Source organism: Elgaria multicarinata, chromosome 12 (genome assembly GCF_023053635.1).
Source record: "Elgaria multicarinata webbii isolate HBS135686 ecotype San Diego chromosome 12, rElgMul1.1.pri, whole genome shotgun sequence".
NCBI classification, from domain to species: Eukaryota; Metazoa; Chordata; class Lepidosauria; order Squamata; family Anguidae; genus Elgaria; species Elgaria multicarinata.
The window spans coordinates 21310434-21331457 of record NC_086182.1 but is presented as its reverse complement, the minus strand read 5'-3'; the positions used below and the strand labels follow the sequence as shown (position 1 = coordinate 21331457).

Genomic DNA, 21024 nt, shown 5'->3' with positions numbered 1-21024 from the left:
GGAGGGCATTCAATTTGGGCAGGTTTGCCATTCCTGAACTAGAACATGGTGAGCAAGGAAGTGTGCCTGTGCATAGGGAGGAGGGAACATGAACATTTGACAGAGGTACAAAGATTGATCTGTTTCTTCCATAAGCATCCTTAGACCCTCCAGAGCGCATATCAAGACAGAAAGAGGATCATGAACAGAGTCCTACAAACAGTGATAAACTAAAAAGGCATTTCAGAGCTGTTCTTACCCTTGCTGGGTGCTGTTATCCTGGGGAACCTGAAAACCTGGAGGGACGGGAGGAGGAGGAGGCAACAGACCAGCCACATTCTGTGAGGCACTCCAGTGTGAGAACTTTGGGAAGCTGTATGTTTTCTGCACCTTTTTCGTCTGCCCTAGGAAGGAAGACAAGGAAAAGATACAGTGTTAGCCATTTTGGGCTTGTACACAACCTCCAGTTCTTCTTTTTTCTACTATTAGGTTCCTGCCATCCTGTTTCTTCAACAGGATTACACATTCCCACAACCCAGTTTGCACAAAAAAGTATGTATTTTTGCATGTTTTTCAAAACATGCATCGCAATTTTTCAAATGTACATAACTTTGTCTACTATACATACTGCGACGGCACCAACCTCACACAGAAGGCCTTGCCTAGCACACCCTTCTCAAGCCAAGCGCCACCTCTTGAAAATCCTGAGGAAAGGGTGAAAACAACACAACCTTTCCCCTATATGTGAAGGAACAAGGTAAAGGGTTTTGGAAAATAGGTTCTATTACTGAGGTACTGAACTGCAGGTGTATTGTCAGATGTTTTTACACTGGGTAATATAGCAGGTAATAAATCCAAGCTGACACTTGGTTTGTGGTAACAGAACACAAAGTAAAGTTTATTGAAATTTAACAAATCTTTAATAATTCAATTTAGATCAAGCCTGCATATTTTTATATTTAAAACAACCATCCCAAGTCCCTTAAAATTCTATCTCTTCTCACTCCTCACACCAAACACTCTCACGAAGCACAAGCCAGACTAAAACTCCCAGACTAAAACCAAACCTCAAAACTAACTCTCACAATCCCCTCAGCCAACCTATTTATACTCCTCCCTCCCCCTCTCTCACCGCATCACTAGCCACACCCACTCAGTCAAACATTCTGCACTCACTAGACATACAAATGTCAGACATACCTAAGGGACAGAAAGGTGGGTGTCACCACACATACTACATAGTGAAATGCATCGCAAACTCTGGAAATGTATGGATTTCGAGGTTTAGATGCATTGTGGCTCATGTTTAAATCCAGGAAGTGTAATTTTGGTAAGTTCGCATTGAAATGTGAACCTGACAAATTTCTGAACCATCTCTATAACGGAGTATGCACATTGTTAATTTGATCACAAGTTTACTATTGTCATTGAGGTTAGGCTTCTAGGCTCCATGGTGCTTGCATCCAATGGAAGGAGACCACCGTAGATCTGTGTGTGTGTGTGTGCGTGTGTGTGCGTGTGTGTGCGTGTGGGGGTGGCAGAAGCAAGTCTGTCAGCATCATTGGCCTTCTTGTAGGAAACTAAAAATAATGTTCTCCTTGAAAGTCTCATTAAACAGCATCCCCGACCCCTGTGTATGACTGCTAGATCCAATTCAGATTGGGGAAAACTTAATGCGCCCATCAGAAAGAGAGAGAGAGAAAGAGAGAGAAAAGGCCCAGATAAGCATTAACTGCCTGACAGGATCTCTATGGGCAAATTGATCAGGCACTTAGTTTTCTGAGCTGCAGGGATGTGGAAAGGAGATTAGAGCAATAATGCTGCCCCGTATCTATCACAAGTCACAACCAACAGGGCTGTTACCTCGAATTTAGTTGCTTTCTGCAGGTCACAGCACCTAAGACGGTGTCCAGGTGGGCAATTGTCTGTGAGTTCTGCTAACGTTATTCATTGACGCAGAAAGAGGGAGTGGGTTTAGTCCATGCTATAACGTCTTATCTATCACTGTTTGTTTGCACATGGTTCTACAGGCACCTGATTCCCTGACCCCCCTCTCTTAATCCCCATCTCTCCTCTAAGAATTCTCCTGTCAAGGACCACAACTGTGTCTTCTGTAACACCCCTAGTGCATGGCTCATGACAAAGAAACATTAAACAGGAGGCAGAAGAAAGGGAAGGGAACAGGAGCCTTTCTTTCACACACACACACACACACACACACACACACACACACACACACACACCATCTCAGCTTGTGATGTAGGCCAAAATCACACGTACATTTAAAATTGCTTCAATTATCACTCCCCCGCTTCAGTTAATGCATGTTGTCACCATTCACAAGTTATTCTATTCCTGCTTTATGTGTCACCACATCCCCTCCTCTAGTGCAAGAGAAGAGGATCCCTTACCTGCCCTAACCCAGATGCTAATTCACGGGGTCGGGCAGCTAGATGCAAATCCCACAGGTATCTCTCAGGTAGGGTTATACAGATTTTGTAATATTCATTCTGTCTGTGTTTTGCAGACTGTCAGATACCTTTTGCACCATCCTCTGCTCTTCAGTAGGATTGGAATTTTTTTTTTCCAATTTCCCAAATTTGCACAGTTACGCAGTTGCAAAAATCCCCCCAAATGGGCACACACACAAAACCATGCACATTTTCATGCTTTAGCTTATGAGGACTATGTGCATTTTCAGCTGGTGTTTTCTTTTTAAAAAAAATATTTTGCATATTTTCCTATGACTAAATTTTGCATAAAATTCTGGAAAGAAAAAAAAAGTCTGCAAGTCCGTGAAATAAAACCACAAGACTCGGAAAAAGCCGGTCTGCTGCAGAATCTGTGGATCAGATTCATAGAAATGTGAATTCATTTGATTTTGTGGTGGATTTCTCCAACATTTATTTATTTATTATTTATTTATAAATAAATAAATAAATTCTCCAACATCCCTACCCTCAGGTCCATGTCATGACCATTTCTTCACTGTCCATTCATTTGCTCTCCAGTGAAACTGACAAGGTCAGGAAAAGGCTGGGAGAGCAAACAAGCAGGATGATGAAGGGAAATTTACGTCACTGAAACTGACAAGCTTTTCCCACCACACTTCTGTTTAGGTGACATAGGAATCTGGTCCACCTAGTTCAGCATTGTCCACACTGACTGGCAGCAGCTGGCAAGGATTTCAGGCAACTCTACCTGGAGATGCCAGGGATCAAACCTGAGACTTCTGCATGCAAAGTGTGTGCTCTGCCATTGACCTAGAGTCCTCCCTGCTCCACAAGTTAAAATATGAAAAGGCCACTCCTAAATCTATGCAACTGTATGGTGAAAAAATGGTGGTGATGAACAAAAAATGCACTTCAGACAGATAGCACCATAATCAGCGGCTCCATGTGGATCTATTCTGGAGTTTAGTCCGAACGAGACAGAACTCTAAAGAAGCTATCCAAGGTGTTGAACCTATTTGGGGATAGAGTTCAGCACCTCGGATATCTCCTTTAGAGTTCTGGCTGGTTCTGTCTAAAACAGGGTTTCTCAGCCCCACTGAAGTCAGAGCCACCAGCCTCCACTGACCAAAATAAAACGCAGGAATGTGGAAATGAGATTGTAAACCCATATTCTTTCATGGCCATTAAGTTATTTAATTTTAAACGCATGACAGGAACACATTCAAAACCATCTTTCTATCTTTCACACTTGCTCACCAACTGTGGGAGATAAGCTCAGAAGTACTTTAAGTGGCAGGTGTGAAATATGTGTGTTACATCAACCTCTAACAACCAGAGTGATGATTTTCTCCATCACACTACATCTGGGTAGCAGTCTGATCTGGAAACAGTTATCCATGCCTTGGTTACATTCTGATTAGACTATTGCAGTGAGCTCTATATGGGGCTTTTCTTGAAAAGTGTCTGGAAGCTTTGGTGCAAACTGTGGCACCTAGGCTGCTAATTGCGGTATTAGGGGTGTGCAAAGTGGGTCTTCTCTGCCTCAAAATTCAATCCAGAGCTCCGTAGAGGTGTTTCTTCGCCTCGATTTCCAGAGCGGGTCCCTCTCTCCGCCTCATCGAATTACCCATCAAAATAATTGCCCCACCCCATCACCCCATGTTCCTTATTGGGAGGTTTTCAATTAGACACACATACCACACACACACGCAACATGGTTGAATAATTATGGAGATGTTAGAAGCACCGACTGGGCGCATCTCCGCTCTGACATTAATCGATGGGTTTTGAAGCGGCCAATCTCCGCTCTGGAAGATTGAATGCTCTGCGGATGTTCACAGTTACCAGATAATTCCAGGGCAGAGTGCACACCCCTACTAGGTATCTTGGCTGCATCATCCCAGTACTAAAAACTCTGCACTGTTTGCCAATTGTTTTCTGGGTTTAATTGAAGGTGTCCGTTTTAACCTTTAAAGCTCTAAACTGCTTAGGTCCTGGATATTTGAGGATCATCTGTCTTTGTATGAGCCTGCTCCGTGATTAAGGCCCAATGTTTTGAGAATTCCACAATTCCCAGCATTTCCCCAGCCAGCCATGGTTTTCCTGTCTAACCAGGTGTAAGATTACAACCAAAGAACATCTGGAGAAGGCTCTTGAAGACACACCTGCTTGTCAGGCATGCAAGAAAGGACTTTCTCCAATGTTCCTGCCAAGCTCTAGAATGTGTTCCCTTTGGAGTTGCAACTCCCATATCACAACTGTGACTGGTGCACTCCTTCAAACTGTAGAAAATTACTTCCAGTTACTTATTTCAGACTGTGCCTCTATATCAGGGGTGAGGACAGGTTGCTCCCCCCCCCATGTGGTTGGACTTGAACTCCCATCAGCCGTAGGCAGCACAGCCAGAAGTGAGAGCTGATGGAATATGTAGTCCAGCAACATCTGGAGGACCACACATTTCTCATCTTTGCCCCATATGCAAAGTAAGGCAGCTCCTGCCTGCCACTTGAAAAGGGATAATCCAGGATGGGAATTATTTATTACTTGATTCTGTTGCAGGTATAAACCAGCCTTTAGTTAGGGTTTATGAGTACTCTGTCAGCTCACACTAGGGATGGACGAGAGTTTCATTTCCATTTGTGAATCATCAAAACTTACTTAGTTATTAAAACATTTGTATCCCACCCTATACCATTGGTATCAATGATATGTGAATTGGGAACTCATTGCGTTCACATCCCCCGAACTTGAATGGAAGTGCATTTTTCTCAATCTAGTGTCTACATAAGGAAAAAAAATGCATACATTTTGAAATGCACTTTAAAAAAAAGATGCATTTTCACACTTTAGTCGATGGGGAGAAAGTGGTCCCCTTTTTTAAAAAAAATGCTTACGGAAACGGGCACGTTCCCCATTTGAAGGGAAAGAAAGCCAACTTGCAAACAGAAAGAGGAGCAAGGAGAACCGAGCTTTGAAAGTACATTTGGAGAATCTCAATGAAGTTGCGTGTCCCTTGTTCTCCCATCCCTAGCTCACACAGCAGCAGCAGCAACGACAATAAAAACAATACACACACATCGCAATCCATTTCGAGACCGAAAACCATCCCATTCTCTGTTCCCAGAATGTCCAATTTAGCCACAGAGCCCCTTCCTCGCAGACGCTGCCTCATGAATGGCTGAGAAGGATTTATGGGCGTGGGGCACTGGGGAGAGGGGTGGCGGAGGCTGTGTGCAAAGTTGAAGAGGAGACGCGTCCTCGGCTGCCACGCAGCCTCATTAAGCATTAGAAAGGGCTTCGTACGAAGCCTCTTCGTCTGAGAGCCAGCTTGGCGGCTGGAGACTCATCTGGCATTGGGCTTCCTTAATAAAAGCAACAGCAGCAAAGTGCAGCCCTACTTCCAGAAGTGCATCTATTTGCCCCCAGAGCTGAGTGTTCAGAGATGGTCTAGTAGTCTCACCTCGAGCTCTTGAAAGTCCCTGAAAGCCGAGCTACTTAAGGGCAGACCAGGCCTCCCCTTAGGAGGTGTGGGCACTTGCTAGGGTTTGGATAAACCCATCCCTCACTCATTCTAGCCCATTTTTATTAGGGATGTCCCTCATTTGGAAATCCGGCCCAGAAATCACTCCTCCAAGATGTAGTGATGGCCAGCAACCTGGATGGCTTTAAAAGGGGATTAGGTAAATTCATGGACAATGAGGCTATCCATGACTATGACTCATGGTGGCTCTATGCCACTTGCGGGATCAGAGGCATCATAACTCTGTATACCAATTGTTGGGGAACCGCAGAGGTTGTAGGCTATTGCCCTCGTGTCCTGCTTGTGGGCTTGCCATGGGCATCTCATTGGCCCCCGTGGGAAACAAGTTCCTGGATTAGATAGGCCTTTTGTCTGATCCAGCAGGGCTCTTCTAATGTTCTTAAGCAGGTTCAGTTCATATAAAAACAACGGCTGTCACATCCACTGTGAGATTCTCAAGCCTTGCCTCCTAGAGAGGTTTAGTTCACCTAGCAGCAGAATCCTAAGCTGGACCGGTGATCAGACCACCAAGCCATGGCTGAGGAAGGGAGACTATGAGCTTCATCACATGGGGGAGAAATTGTGTTTCCTTACCGTCGTTTCTCTGCCCCCACATTTGTCCTTCATTACTTCCTCTTTTTTCCCAGAGAGGAAAGGGGAAGTAAACAAAGGTCACATGGCCCATTTAGGGGCCGTTTTTATCACGTCACTTTTCCTGCACACAGCAGATGATCGCAGCACATTCCGTTTTAAAAAAAAGTCAGATTAAAAGGGGTCTATTTTGTGATGGAAAAATGAGTGGAAGAAGTGGGAGGCAGACATCAACATCTAAAGGATGTGCGCACATCCATAAGTGGGCAGTAGCGAGCAAGCAATAAAACGCTCGTCCAATGATGCCCATAGTATGGACTTTGTTAAATCCAATCCATCTGTGTTTCATGGATTATTGGGCATCTTTTGTTATGTCACCCACTCATTAACAGAATCATATATATATATTTTAGGGATGTACAAGAATTTCATTCTACTTGTGCAAATGCACACTAGCACAAGTGTACACTTGTCCTAACAAGCATTAGTGCAAGTGCAAATTTGTGTGAATCCCTTACAAGTAAAAAAAAAACCAAAAAAACTGAACCACTACTCTGCAGAACCAATGTGACGTGGAAAAATCCAGTCTGCAGGAGAATCAATTGTGGATTTCTTTGACATCCCTAGGTATAGCAGGTGTAGGCACTTGGTGCCCTCCAGATGTTTTGGATTTTAACTCCCATCAGTCCCTGCCAGCATGGCCAATGTTCAGGTATGATGGGAGTTCTAGTCCAAAACACCTGGAGGGCACCAGGTACAGCATGTGAACTCATTTTAAAAACCCACAAGCAGCAACACAGAAGCATCTGACGTCTCAATGACTAGCAGCACACTGAAGAGAGCCATGTGGCCACTCTATTGGAAGGCAATCCAAAGTATTAAGGCTCTAAAAGGAAAAAAAAAATGAGAAGGCTGATCTAGTGTCAGTCTAGGGCAGGATCTACACTACTGCTTTATAACAGTAGTGACAACTGTTGGGGCCCAGGACACACTACATATACTGTTTTCAACCCATTTTCGAAGTGTCTTATCAGGCTTGGTGTAGATCTGGCCTAATATGGCAGCTTCAGCAAGGCTTCGACCACAAGAGCAGCCAACAAAAATGTTAGGTACTGCTTAGAAGAGCCTCCACCAACCTAGTACCCTCCAGATGTGTAGGAATTAGGGGTGTGCACAGACCCCCCGCTCCGCTTCACTTTCAGATCCACCATTTTCGGATCAGGCCACTCTGCCTGTGCCCACTCCGCTCCGCTCGGAGCTCCGGATCCGGATCAGAGCTCCGTTCCCCCCCCCATAGGGGGGGTTACCGGGCCCTGCCGCCATCGCCGCCCATGTGGCGACGGCAGCAGAGCCCAGTAAGGGACCAAGGGAGAGGGGGACCTTACCTGCCTCCGTCCGCGGTCCGTCGCCGACTTCAATTGAGCCTGCGGTTCCACCAGGAAGTCTGGGCCGCAAGCGGCCCAGACTTCCTGCTGGAACCACGGGCTCAATTGAAGACGCTGACGGACCGCGGACGGAGGCAGGTAAGGGAGAGAAGGGCGGGGGGGGTTACCGGGCCCTGCCGCTGTCGCCGCATGGGCGACAGCGACAGCAGCAGGGCCCGATAAACCCCACTTACCTTTCCGGCGGAGCTCCAGATCGAGGCGAAGGATCCGCCTTCACCTCGATCCTCTCCGCCACGCTCCGCCGGCCCCCCAATCCTCTTCGCCTCCGCCTTAAGGGCAGGCGAAGCCCCCCGCTCCGCTCCTGCTTCTCCGGTCCGATTAGAAGCGGAGCACATCCCTAGTAGGAATACAACTCCCAGGTGATGATAATGGGACTTGTACACCAACACATGTGGAGGACACCAGGTTGAGGAAGAAACACAGTCCCTACACACAGGCATGCAGTCTTAGAGCCCAGCCAGGGATGATGCTAATCCCATATCCTTAGAAAGCATGCAGGGTTGCAGTTTTCTGGGGGAACCTCCGCCAGTGTCTGGGCCTGAGTGAGAGGCAAGTGAACACATAGGTTGCAGAGGCAAAGCGGAGGGGCTCGTCAGTGGGCTCCCTGCTGGAGTGGGGGCCCTTGGCAAATGCCCCAACATGCCTAGGGATGGGCAAACAGATGGTGTTTGAGTTTGTGTAGCTTCTCTGAATTCTTCCTCAAAGCTCATTTCACCTCGTTCCAAAAGCAGGCATTTCCCACCACAGTGAAAAAGTGCAGATTTGAGTGGGGGAGTTGTGTCAATGGGCATTTTTGCATGTACACGCTTGTGCAGATGTGCATATGCGCACATGCACATTTTCTGAAGCATTTGCGCACTTTCAAACACAAACGCAAATTTGGGAAATTGTGAAAAATCCCTGAGAATTGCATTCCTATTCCCATCTGGAGTTGTGAATGGGAGATGTTTGCACGATTTGCGAACAGGAACTAAACTCTTGTGCATTCCTAAACATAGCATCTCTTGACGCTGCAGTGTTTTTGTTAAAAGAAAATCAATAGCAGGCTTGCGGGGATGCGTTTTCATTGAGAACGTAATGCACGAGGAGGAGAGTTTTAACCCTCCACTCCCCAGCCTCACTCCTGCGAAAGATCACACACACTATTAAGAAAGAACGCTCCCAGTGGAACCACCAATATGGATCACAGATTCATGTGAGACCTGTGCTCAAAATGGCAATGACATGTGGTGTGGATTTTGCCTGCCCCAATCTCCCAGGATGACAGACCATGACAAAGGATGTGTGGCTACACTACATGCTGAAGCGTAAAGAGTCCTAAAGCTCTAAAAGAGACCCGGCCACCGGGATGAACAAAAGCATTAGCGATCATTTTTCTTGGCAGAAAAGTTCTTAGTGGCTTGCTATTGAAATCTGGACTCAACGTGATTCTCTGCTGCCCTCTACTGTTATGTCAATGTGATCAGTTTTAAAATCTCTTCACTGGCTGCCAATTAGTATAAAGTGTTGGTTATCACCTTTAATGCCCTACATGGTTTGGGTCCAGGCTACCTGCAGGATTGCCTTCTCCCATTCAATCCGCCCTGCACACTCAGGTCCTCTGGGAAGAATCTACTTCAGCTAGCAAAAACTAGATTAACAGGTGTTACCCAGAGGACCTCCTCTTCTGCTGCTCCCAGACTGTGGAACGGGCTGCCAGAGGAGACTCATCAACTTAACAGTCTACTAGCATTCAAGAAAGCTATAAAGACTGATCTCTTCTGGCAGGCCTATCCAGTGGAATTTTAAGATGTTTTTAGGATGTTTTTAACAATGTATATTATGTTTTAATTGAGTATTATGTATTTTATCATTTTTCATTGTTCCCCACCTCGATCAAAATGGAGAGGCGGGTAAGAAATAAATTTATCATCATCATTATCATCATCATCATCATCATCATCATCATCATCATCAGGAAAGGCATTAAAAGAATGTCAGTAAAAAGCTAAGGTAGTTGTGTGTTGATCCCAGGGACCAAGCACAGAGGAGAAATGTATCTTTTCCTGGGGCCCAGAAATCAGCAAGCTTTGTAGGACTCTTCTTCAGGCTGGATACTATGCTAAACAAACAAACAAAATGCAAAGCAGCATTCATAATTAAAAAGCCTTCTAGAAGGCCATGTCCTAGTTCATACGTGTAGTAGTCCAGTTGTGTTGGATTATGATTCCTGCACTATTGTTGACCAACAGTCAGGGCAGATCCAGGACATTGTAGTTATTCCAAGCAAATCAATCTGAAGAAAAATTGTTTGTTTTACAAATACACACCCACACACGTTGCCACTTCACACAAGTATCCTATAAGGGGGGATCTATCTGGATTTTAGGTCAAATTGAAATCAACAGGACATGATACTTGTGGCTCAAAGCCCATTTGATTGCAACGGGAACTAAATTTAACCATCGTAGTCTGGAATCCCACCCAAGGATTCAACCCATTTTCTGATGCCTTTGTTTGCCCCTAGCTTGTGAAGAAGCAGGTCCTTCTCCTACCATGGATTTTCTGGAGCTTTCTGCTGGTCCGGCTGCCATGGTGGCTCCAGTCTGGTGAAATGCTAGGTGGTGGCATGGGTGTGCTGTGAGCTTGTTGTAGCTCTGGAGAAGAAGAAGAAGAAGAAGAAGAAGAAGAAGAAGAAGAAGAAGAAGAAGAAGAAGAAGAAGAAGAAGAAGAAGAAGAAGAAGAAGAAGAAAGACATTACCGTTGACACATGCAAGTCAGATCAGATCTGTCTGAATTTCTGTTATAACAACTGCATAGGAGGTGCCATGATATGTTACGACATTCTTGACTGGCTGCTCCTTCGGGAAGAAGTGCCACTTTGCAGGGCCGGCCAAACACATCCTGCTGCCTGAGGCAAAGGACAAGATGGCGGGCACCCCAGACCAACTACAGAAGCTGACCAGAGGGGCCATTGAATTGGTACAGGTAAGAGGAGTAGTAACACATTGGTAATAGGAGAGAGCATCCTCCACAGAACCTGAGAGTAGCAGATTAGCTTAGGGGTTGAAAGGCAGACCGTGTGATACACACAGTTCTGTCTTCCAATACCTCATCACCACCCCCACCATCTGCTGCCTGAAGACGCTGCCTTATTCTGCTTAATGGTAGGGCCGGCTCTGCCACTTTGATGTTTTGCTTTGTTTCATGCAACTCGGTCTGTTGTGTTGTCCATCATGTTTCAGCGCCCGGTCAAAACTTTCCCCTTTCCCAGGTATTTAGCAGCATATGTTGAGTTTTCAGTTGATCCTAGATCTGTTTTTAGGTTTGACTGGCAGCTCAAAGTTGTTTTTAGATGTATATTGTCTTTGTGCATACTGTTTTATGTTTTTTTATGTTTTTAAATTTTGTATATTGTTTTTAATGTTTTACTCTTTTGTAAACCATCCAGAGAACTTCAGCTATGTGGTGGTACAGAAATCATCATCATCATCATCATTTCCTTGAGGTTTTTTTAAAAGATTTTATTAGTTTTCCACACAAAAAAAGAAAAAATCAACAATGAGAAAAAAGAGGGAGGGAGAGAGGGAAGAATCGGAAAAGAATAGATAAAAAGAAATATATTTAATTTAAATCAAATTATTGACAGAGGATAGCACTCCTAAGATCTATTCATATTTTTTTCATTATTACTTTACAATCCAAGTCATACATGGAATCCATGGCCTGCTTAGAATTTTTCTTTATAATTCTTTGGTATGTCAAACTTATGTTTAGTCTCCTTTCCATAGTCTGAGGAAAGGTTTTGACAAATGCTGTTGCATATGTCTGTGATCTGTGTTTAGAATAAAGTCCTGCCATGTTTTATAGAAGACAGATGTTTTGACTTTGCCTTTAGCTAGTTTGAGTTGGTATGTCAATTTTTCTAGCCTTTAGTTTTTCATCCTATGTTAGTGTGCTTGTATTCTTACAGTGGCTGCTCAATCCATGGCTAGCATCAAGGGATGGCATAGCTGAACGCTTGCCAAGGGCTCACACCCCAGAAGATACCCCAACCCACAATTCTGGTGGCTCATCTTATGGGGCAGCTGTACACGGTTCTGGCCTTGGTAGAGTCTGGCTCTCCTTGTAGAAATCAGCTGTTGCAGACTAAATAAATATAGAATATGGGAGAGCCGTCACTGTACACCTTGACACAAGAACAGGGTTTTTTAAAATGCTTTTTACCCAAGGTGGGGGAGAAATTTGTTCGGCACCTAATTTCACAGTTTCAAACCAATGCACAAAATGAAATTTAGGGCATGTCTACACCAGGGGGCTGGAGGGGGAGGATCTTGTGATATGGTGATCGCGAGATCCTCCCCCCTCAGTCTACATGCGGCGCACAGTGTCCCGGGAGGATGGAGGACATCACACCCACCATTTTGTTTGCTTGTTTTTACTCAAGATGAGTGCTTGAGCACTCCTTCTTAGAGGTAAGTACCCCAACCCTGATGGGTCCCCAGGTCCCAGGTTACTTGTGAGGAGCCAGGACTAAAACGGGATGCCCAGCCACACCTCCCACGGTCTCAGGATCATCCCGGGACCGCAAGAAGAACCAGGATTAAAGTGTAGGGCCATATCCCAGGGAAAGGGAAGGATCATAAAACCCTTTTTATTTTCTCAGTATTTTAACACCTAATTTAACTTAAATTTAAACTTTGCTGTTTTAATCTCATATTTTAACCTACATTAATTTTTGCTGTGTGGTTTTATTCTGGTTGTGCTTTTTATATTGTATTTTGTACGTGAGCTTTAAATTTGTTGGTTGTTTTTATGCTCTTCATGGTTTTAATTTTTGTGAAGCGCCCAGAGAGCTTCGGCTATTGGGCGGTATAAAAATTTAATAAATAAATAAAGAAAGAAAGAAATTCATCCCTCCCTGCTTCCGGGATCCCCTGTGTGTCATGTGGACACAAAGGGACAATCCCGGGATGATATCACCCCATCTAGCCATGCCCTTAGTTACACACTGAAAACCACATTTCATGGAAGGTTACAATAGAGTACTTCCAATGAGAAAGTGTGCACCAAAATGTGTAGATTCGTGGAACGCACACACAAAAAGGCAGATATTTGTGAAAACAATGTTCAAAAATGCATTGGATTAGAAAAATTGCTTGCAAAAAAATGTGTACATTAGGCAAAACTGCATAAGAAAATAAACATATTAGGGAAATGCACACCAACACGAGCTTGGATTTTTAATTATCATTTTTTAAAAAAAAAAATCTCAACATTTGGGCCAATCAAACCTAAGTTTGGAAAAATGAAGAACAGAAACCGAAGTTGACAGATACATCCTTCTCTAATTTGTATGGAATCAGCCTTGTTTTCATCTGTAAAATGTCAGAAGGTACACCTTTCTGGAGGCCACCAGAGGGGGCAGGGAGGCTCGCAATGAGAGAGAGGTGAAATGATTTTTGTACCTTCCTGGAGAAGGCGTTCATCTGAATGGGCCTTTGGTGGGCATTTAAACTTTCCTGGGAACCAGAGACCTTTCCCCATAATTGGGTTCAGAGGCACGAGGCCTGACTCGAATGCAAAGAGGAGTGTTCAGGTCAAAGTTGCAGAGGATCCCTCACGCAGCGAGAGATGGGAGCGCCCTTCTAAGCTGCCCGGCCTGTTTCCCAGCAACCCAGCCCCACCGTGTCCTTAGCAGGGACAGCGCGTCCCTCTACATCGCTCCTGGCAATTAGCAGCTCCGGCAAGCAAATTAGGTTTTCCATTAGGTTCCACGCAAGTCACGGCATTCAATTTGTACCTGAACTTTGGAGATAATTCAATTAAAGCCTCCTGTGAATGTCGGCCTCCTTAGAGGGAGGGGAGGGAGAGACGCTCACCAGGTGGGCGGGGGGGGGGCTGAGAGAAGGCTGTTTCTCCTCCCCCACCCCCAGTGATCTGTAAGGACATTTAGATTCAGGATTCCCCTTCCCGGTGGGTAAAGACCAGGTTTCGGAATCCCATGTGCTTTCATAGGGAAGAGGCAAAACTCAACTTTCTTTAAAAGGTGCCCTGTCAGGTTTCAAGATCTGCAAACCAAAGCTTAAAGAACGTGGCCTCAACATGCATTGGTGGAGCAGGGGAGGGGAGAGGAAGGAAAGTGACTTTTTTTTCTTTTTTCTTTTTTTGTGACAGCAAAAACCAAAGATGTGATTTTAAGGCTGCAATCCTGTGCACTAAGGGAGGGCAGCTTTTCCCCCAATTCAAAACTATCATCTCACAGAGGGAACTTGTCAGGGGTTGTATATAATTGGGTGGAGGGGGTCACGGGCAAGGAGCACCCTCCTGACCCCCACCCAAGAGCAAAACTACCTTACACTGATTCACCCCCCCTTTAAAAATCTCAAAAGAAAAAGAAAGAAATCATGTGGGGGTGATTATCACCTTAAAATCATCGCCACCACCATCTCTCTTTCTCTCTCTCTCTCTCTCTCTCTCTCTCTCTCTCTCTCTCACACACACACACACACACAAACACACACACACCACTCACATGAGATGCCATTGGAAGCATGAACCCAGCCAGAGGGGTGCTTTCAAAGTGCTTTTCTCTCCCAACTTGGGCAGGGATGCCCCCCCCTCCCCACCTGGGCAGGAAAAACTCAGGCAGAGTATAGCAGAATTTCCCCCTCCTGTTATACAAAAAAAAAACCAGAATGTTGGCATGGCCTAACCAGTCCAGTAAAACTGCAGTCATGAATCCCCAACCACAGCCCTTGATTCAATTAAATGACAGTGGTGTTTAACCTCTTTATGTTGAGGCCGAAATTCAATTTTGAAAATCTTGGGGCTGCATTCCAAGGGTAGGCCGGCCCAGAGGCAAAAGTGGTGTGATAAAAATACTCAAAATACTGCCTTATTTAGTGGACTCAAGCCAATCAAAACATCTGCTACAAGAAATGTGTCTTTAAGGTGCCACAGGACTCCTTCTCATGTTTATTGTGATAGACAAACGTGTTTCTACCGCTGGTGTGGAAAAAACACACCACATGTCTATATACCTACTGCTAAGGATCTGGTTGGTTATTTAAAACCAGTAGTTCAAAGCCAGCCCTCCTTACCTGTTTTCACCCTTCCACCTTTTTGCTAGCTCTGAGGTGAAGACTTCCTACGTGATCACATTGATCCACACTGTGGCTCCATCCTTGCCAATATTATAGTCTCCCCAGAAGGTGCCTTCTCCACAGGAAAACACTATTCAGGAAGCAGCCACACTGTCCACCCTAAGGTTAACCTTCTGAGAAGTTGTAGAACCTTCTCCTTTTCAAAAACTTTCAAGAAAACACTGGATGGGCTTCTTCTACCATGGATGTTTGAGGTCTTATACTTCCTGTTTCAGAATAGAGGGTTGCTTCCCTTTCCCCTAGAATTGCCAACTTAATTCTCTGGCAGGGCTCTTGTCCCTTCAACAGCTGCATGACAAAATTCACCAGGTAAGACTGTTCCCATCACTGCATCTGCCTACTGGGACAAGTCCACCTAAAGAGTTTGTGATCCATGCACAGGAGGTCTGTCCAAAAATAGTAATAACAGCTGGCAACCCTACTTTCACATCTCTGTGTATTCTGGCTTCACGGTCATTCCCAGGCCTTACCTGAAGGAAGGGGGTCTTACCTTTCTTGCTGTTTTTATCCCAAGATCCCTGGAGGATCAGGTGTGGGGACAGGGGGCCATTGGCCTTCCATGGCCCTTGCCGAGAGCCTCCTCTGATTTTGCCATTGTCCTGTCTCAGGTTCTGGTTGCAGTGAGGCATGAGCCTCTGGTCCCCAGCTCTTCCCTGTTCCACAGTGTGCAGGCTGGGGTGGGAGTGGTTAGGCAGAGGGGCGCTGTAGAAGGTTTTCAGGTCTTTTGCTGGAAGATCCACATACAGGGCCCCATAGAGGCTGCTGCTCCTGCTGTCAGGCACCAAAGGAACAGTTTGGATGTAGGATCCTTGGCTCTGCCGGTCGAAGGACAACGCTGCAGGAAAAGAAGGGGAGAAAGGAAGCAAATGTAAAAAGGAAGCATCAGTAGTTGTGTTTCAATTCATTCATCAGTGAGGTTTATATAGGCTATTGAGCTTAAATTACTGTGGCTGCTGCCACCAGACCAGCCTTCCAATGGATCCTCATTATTTTTATCTTAATTTTTATTTTTTTCAACAACATCTAAAAAGACATCACACATAATACATACAAACAAGGATACATTTCACAACTAGAGTTACACTAAAAACATTTAAGGATGAGGTTAGGATATATATTTTTCTTTTGCCCTCTTCATGCCCGAAATGCCCCTTAATTTCTTAATTACCCTTTACATGTCTCATACATTGGATTCACAGAGTTATGCTTCTTTCTTCCCTTTCCCCATCTTAATACTAAAATCCGCAAACATATACAAATGGATCCTCATTAAAGAATTTCAAGTGTAGTTGTTCCAATTGCAGGGCCTCAAAAGAGTCCTGTGTTGTTATTTTTCATCTCTAACTCCCCACACCTTGATGAACCAGTCAAATACCTTTATAGTCTTCCAGGTCTTTTAATTCCTTAACCGATGGATTTTGCACCACTGATCAATTTTTGCTACTTTTAGTATCTTGCTTGCAAAGTTTAAAATTCGATTCTATTGTATTTTGAGTCTCTGCAAACCACCCTTGCAGAAATCTCTGTAACGAATGGACAAACACACTGAGATTTTCGGGCCTCACTGGACAAGCATCCGGGTAGGACTGAGTGAATGAGTGATGTCTGGAGGATTTTGGTGAGCTCAAACATCAGCTTGCTGCTTATCTCTCTTTAATTTTCATTCACTGTTGACTTCGTGCGAATGGGGAAACTGTGCAGAAATCGAACATGGACATTGTGCAGGGGGAAAAACCAAATTTGTGCACATCTGCAAAGTTGTGCAAATTTCCTCCACAAACTAATGCGTGGGTGATTTAAACAAAATCAAATGGGGAAATCGAGCACACTTTTAAGAATTTGCAAACATTTTCGGCGGACGCATTCTCCCACTCGCACATGTATTCAGGGTTGTGAACGGGGCACGCTTACCTGTTTTGCAAGGAGACTACCCCGTTTTCCTACACCCCTCCATGAGAGATGATGATGAAGAAAAATGGTGGAAGGGCAAAGAATCAACCTGCTGTCGGCAAGTGGCACTTACTGGACTTGTGGAATTCTTGGCTGTCTTTCGGCTCAGGCCACAGAAGCTGGCTGCTTAAGCTGCTGCTGGTGCTGTAATTCTTGGAACCTGAAGTAGATTTCCATGTGTTTGAAAGCCACGGGGAATCGCTGGAGTCTATCCTATAGGCAAGAACAGAATAAACACACTTTCACAGATGTAGATCTGGATGGATGGATAGATGGATAAGGGGTATATAGTGGTGCCATTTGGGGAGGACTTCAGGACAGAACTCTAGGGCCCATGCAGCAGAATGGGAAGGAGGGTTCCCTAAAACAGCAGGGTTGACTCACCACATTTCGAAGCATATAATATACATTACCATCTAAAGATCCCCTACGCCATGTATAAGAACAAATCCAGAACCTGCACTACTGAAGAACTGGACTGAAGTAAGAGACATATGAGTGATGCCTCTATTGGTAGTTTGGGAATTCAAACCTGGCTCATGTCTTTGTTTGCACACACCGGGCTAGTGAGTTCCAGAAGCACATGCATCAGTCGCCTCCTACCCTTCCTTTGTTTGGAAGAATCAAGAAGGCAAATAAATATATAACCCTGGCAACTCTTTTGATATCAGGAGGCATTGACGGAGGGCTCTAACAATTTTGTCCTGGCCTCACATTACAAAAACAGGACATTAAAGGAAGAAATCCAATCACTGCCTTTCCTGGACATGGCGGTGGCAGTAAATGATAATTATCTCATGGCTTACACCTTGCTTGCCATCAAAGATTCCACAACTTTTAACTATTTTGCTGATGGATCCATTCTGCCCAGATCCCCAGAGATCAGTAAAATATTCAAACACAGCTAGAGATTACCTGTGTTTGATGATGGTGTCATCACTGGCATTCCTGTACAAACCTGGGGAGAGGGACATGAATGGTAAGATACTCTTATCCAGACGTGTTTGTCTTAATTTGCAATTCATTTCATGATTTATGTGCCACTGTAGAGAACAGTATTCATCACTGCCGCTTGGAGCAAGGCATCTTCTTAGGAGAAATCCAAACTCATGTGACCCCATTGAAGATTTCTCTGACATTCCCACTTGCGGTGCAGGGAGAGAGAATTGGCCTCGTGGTGTGCTTCTTGTATCCTATCGGGGAGTGGGTTTCAGGGAAGCCATTCTGTTCCCCACCTCCAATAAGATATACCACACATAATTGGATGCATTTCTGTTGTTGTTTCAGGGCTCCCCACTTGTTATATAGAGTCGATTATGTTAGTAAGTAACTTGAACACACAGCTGAAGCACGCACAAGAAACTTTACTACCAAACATAGCAGAGAGGGAAAAGATCAGCCCTGTGCTGAAATCTCTTCATTGGCTTCCAATTCACTTCAGAATCCAATATAAACTTCTCCTGTTAACCTTCAAAGCTTTTCACGGTCTAGCTCCTTCCTATCTCTCCTCTCTCATCTCACACTATTGCCCCGCTCGTGCTCTTCGCTCCTCTGATGCCATGTTTCTCGCCTGCCCAAGGGCCTCTACTTCCCTTGCTCGGCTCCGTCCATTTTCTTCTGCTGCCCCTTACGCCTGGAACGCTCTTCCAGAACATTTGAGAACTACAAGTTCAATCGCAGCTTTTAAAGCTCAACTAAAAACTTTTCTTTTTCCTAAAGCTTTTAAAACTTGATGTTGTGCAGACTTTATACTGTTAGTTTTACCCTACCCTGTGCCTGCTTACCCTACCCTGTGCCTGTTTGCATTCTCTTCCCCTCCTTATTGTTTTACTATGATTTTATTAGATTGTAAGCCTATGCGGCAGAGTCTTGCTATTTACTGTTTTACTCTGTACAGCACCATGTACATTGATGGTGCTATATAAATAAATAAATAATAATAATAATAATAATAATAATAATAATAATAATAATAATAGGACACCAACTTAACTGTCACACACAAACTGACTTAAGAGACTAGCAGGCGGTGTATGTATGTGTGTGCGTATATATATATATATATATATATATATATATATATATATATATGATTAACTAACCCCAGAAACCACCAATTTGCAACATATACAAACATGTGATTGAGCGTGTACACAGTGAAGGCTGGTGGCTCTGATGCCATGGGGCGGTGAATCTGCTCTGAGTTTCAGTCAGAAACAACCCAGACTCTGGAGGAGCTATTCAAGGTGCTGAATCTTATCCCCAAAATAGATTCAGCACCCTGGATAGCTCCTTTCAAGTTCTGACTGGATCTGACTGAAACTCAGAGCAGATTCACTGATTTCAGGGCCACCATCCTCCACCGCTTCTACACACAACTCACATACTGTCATAACGCTGAGAAAATGGAGTCATCGGCTGCCCACCCCTGAGCCCAATTACCCCCCTTCCCCAACCCATTTTAATATCACTGAGAGTTTTCCCTTTTCTAGGTCTGTAAGGGTCGTCGCCCTTACCTTCGCCAAGGGCATACTGCCGCCCTGCTCTGTATTGCTTGGTTTGCTGTTGGCAAACGTAAATAGCCAACACCATCAGCATGATCCAGAGGGCTGAGCCCATGGTGGCGATGAAGACAGGTTGGCGTACCACTTCCAAGATGGCGTTGGGGGACAGGAAGTCCGGGGTCTTTGCCATCTTCCCCACTGTAGGCTCTGGAAAGGAACAAGATGAAATGATGAAACCAGAGATAACAATGAATGTTTGAACCCTATGTACACTATGGCTTCATTCAAATGGAGGAGAAGCCATCACTCAGTGGAAAGATCACATGGTGTACAATCCAGAGGGGGATCTACACTACTGCTTTAAAGCGCTTTAAAGCACTTTAAAAATGTTTTGAAAACTGTATATGGAGTGTGTCCTGGGCCCCAACAGTTGTTAAAACTGTTATAAAGCGCTTTAAAGCAGTAGTGTAGATCCTGCCCAGGATATTTTTTCTGCTGTTTTCATTTTATTTGTAGAAATAGACGTATGCACAAATTGTGGCCTCAGTTTGCATAATTTGTGCAAATTTCAGCTGCTATTTGCTTAATTTGCACAAATTGTGACTGCAGATTATACAAATGAAGCAAACTGTAGGCGAAATTTGCACAAATTACTCAAATTGACCTGCAGTTTGTGCAAATGTCTGTTACTGCAAATAAATAAATAAAAATACGGAAAATCTGCTAGATGACCTGCAAGTAGCAGAAGACAAAACAAAATCTATGCAGGGGGCAGGGGCTGAGCCAATGAAAGCCCAGTGACCTCCACCTCCAACCAGATTTCTCCATGATTGCTGACTTTAATAAGTTCACATTAAAATATGAAGCCAATTTTTTTCCACCTAAACCCAGTTTTATGATGCACCTTCGTGATTTATATTGACAAACCAGGCAGCTGCCATAAAAGAGTGACCCTAGCATAGCTACATTCCAAGAGATTAAATATAAAATAGCATCTCTGACCTACAGCACTGCAGACAGGATTGCTGGCCACTCCAATGCCTGCTCCATTGACCGCTGCTACCTGCACACAGAATTTTAGCCCATTAACTAGGCCTGACGTTTCTAGACTGTGTGTTCCTCCATCGACAGACTTGTTAAATCCATGGTGAGTCTCATTGCCCAGGAACCAGACCTGCAAGCACAAGGAAAGGCCAAAATAAAATAGCCAGTCTGTACCATGCAGAGCAGCACAAAGCCAGCATTTCAGTAAAACGGAAGGGCACATGAAGCTAACCAAATGTGACCTATAGAGTCGCAAGGCTAGTAAAGCTGTAACACACCAATGAAAAGCTAGAATAACAAGCCAAGCTGCAGACTAGAATGTAAATAATTGCTTTTTTTTATGCCTCCATCACAGGAAGGGGAAGAAATTTAAATATTCTTCTCCTTGGGGAG

The 21024-nt window shown here is 44.5% G+C and overlaps 1 protein-coding gene across 1 annotated transcript in view; it reads right to left on the bottom strand.

The window, feature by feature from the left end:
• ROBO4 (roundabout guidance receptor 4) overlaps nucleotides 1-21024 on the bottom strand; it is a 62939-nt gene that overhangs the window by 18132 nt on the left and 23783 nt on the right. Inside the window, exons 10-16 of the mRNA XM_063139504.1 lie at nucleotides 20590-20761; nucleotides 19600-19794; nucleotides 17999-18041; nucleotides 17157-17296; nucleotides 15624-15968; nucleotides 10523-10624; nucleotides 239-383 (exon numbers count right to left, since the gene is read on the bottom strand). Coding sequence (XP_062995574.1) covers nucleotides 239-383; nucleotides 10523-10624; nucleotides 15624-15968; nucleotides 17157-17296; nucleotides 17999-18041; nucleotides 19600-19794; nucleotides 20590-20761 — 1142 coding nt within the window. The remainder of the gene's footprint in view (nucleotides 1-238; nucleotides 384-10522; nucleotides 10625-15623; nucleotides 15969-17156; nucleotides 17297-17998; nucleotides 18042-19599; nucleotides 19795-20589; nucleotides 20762-21024) is intronic.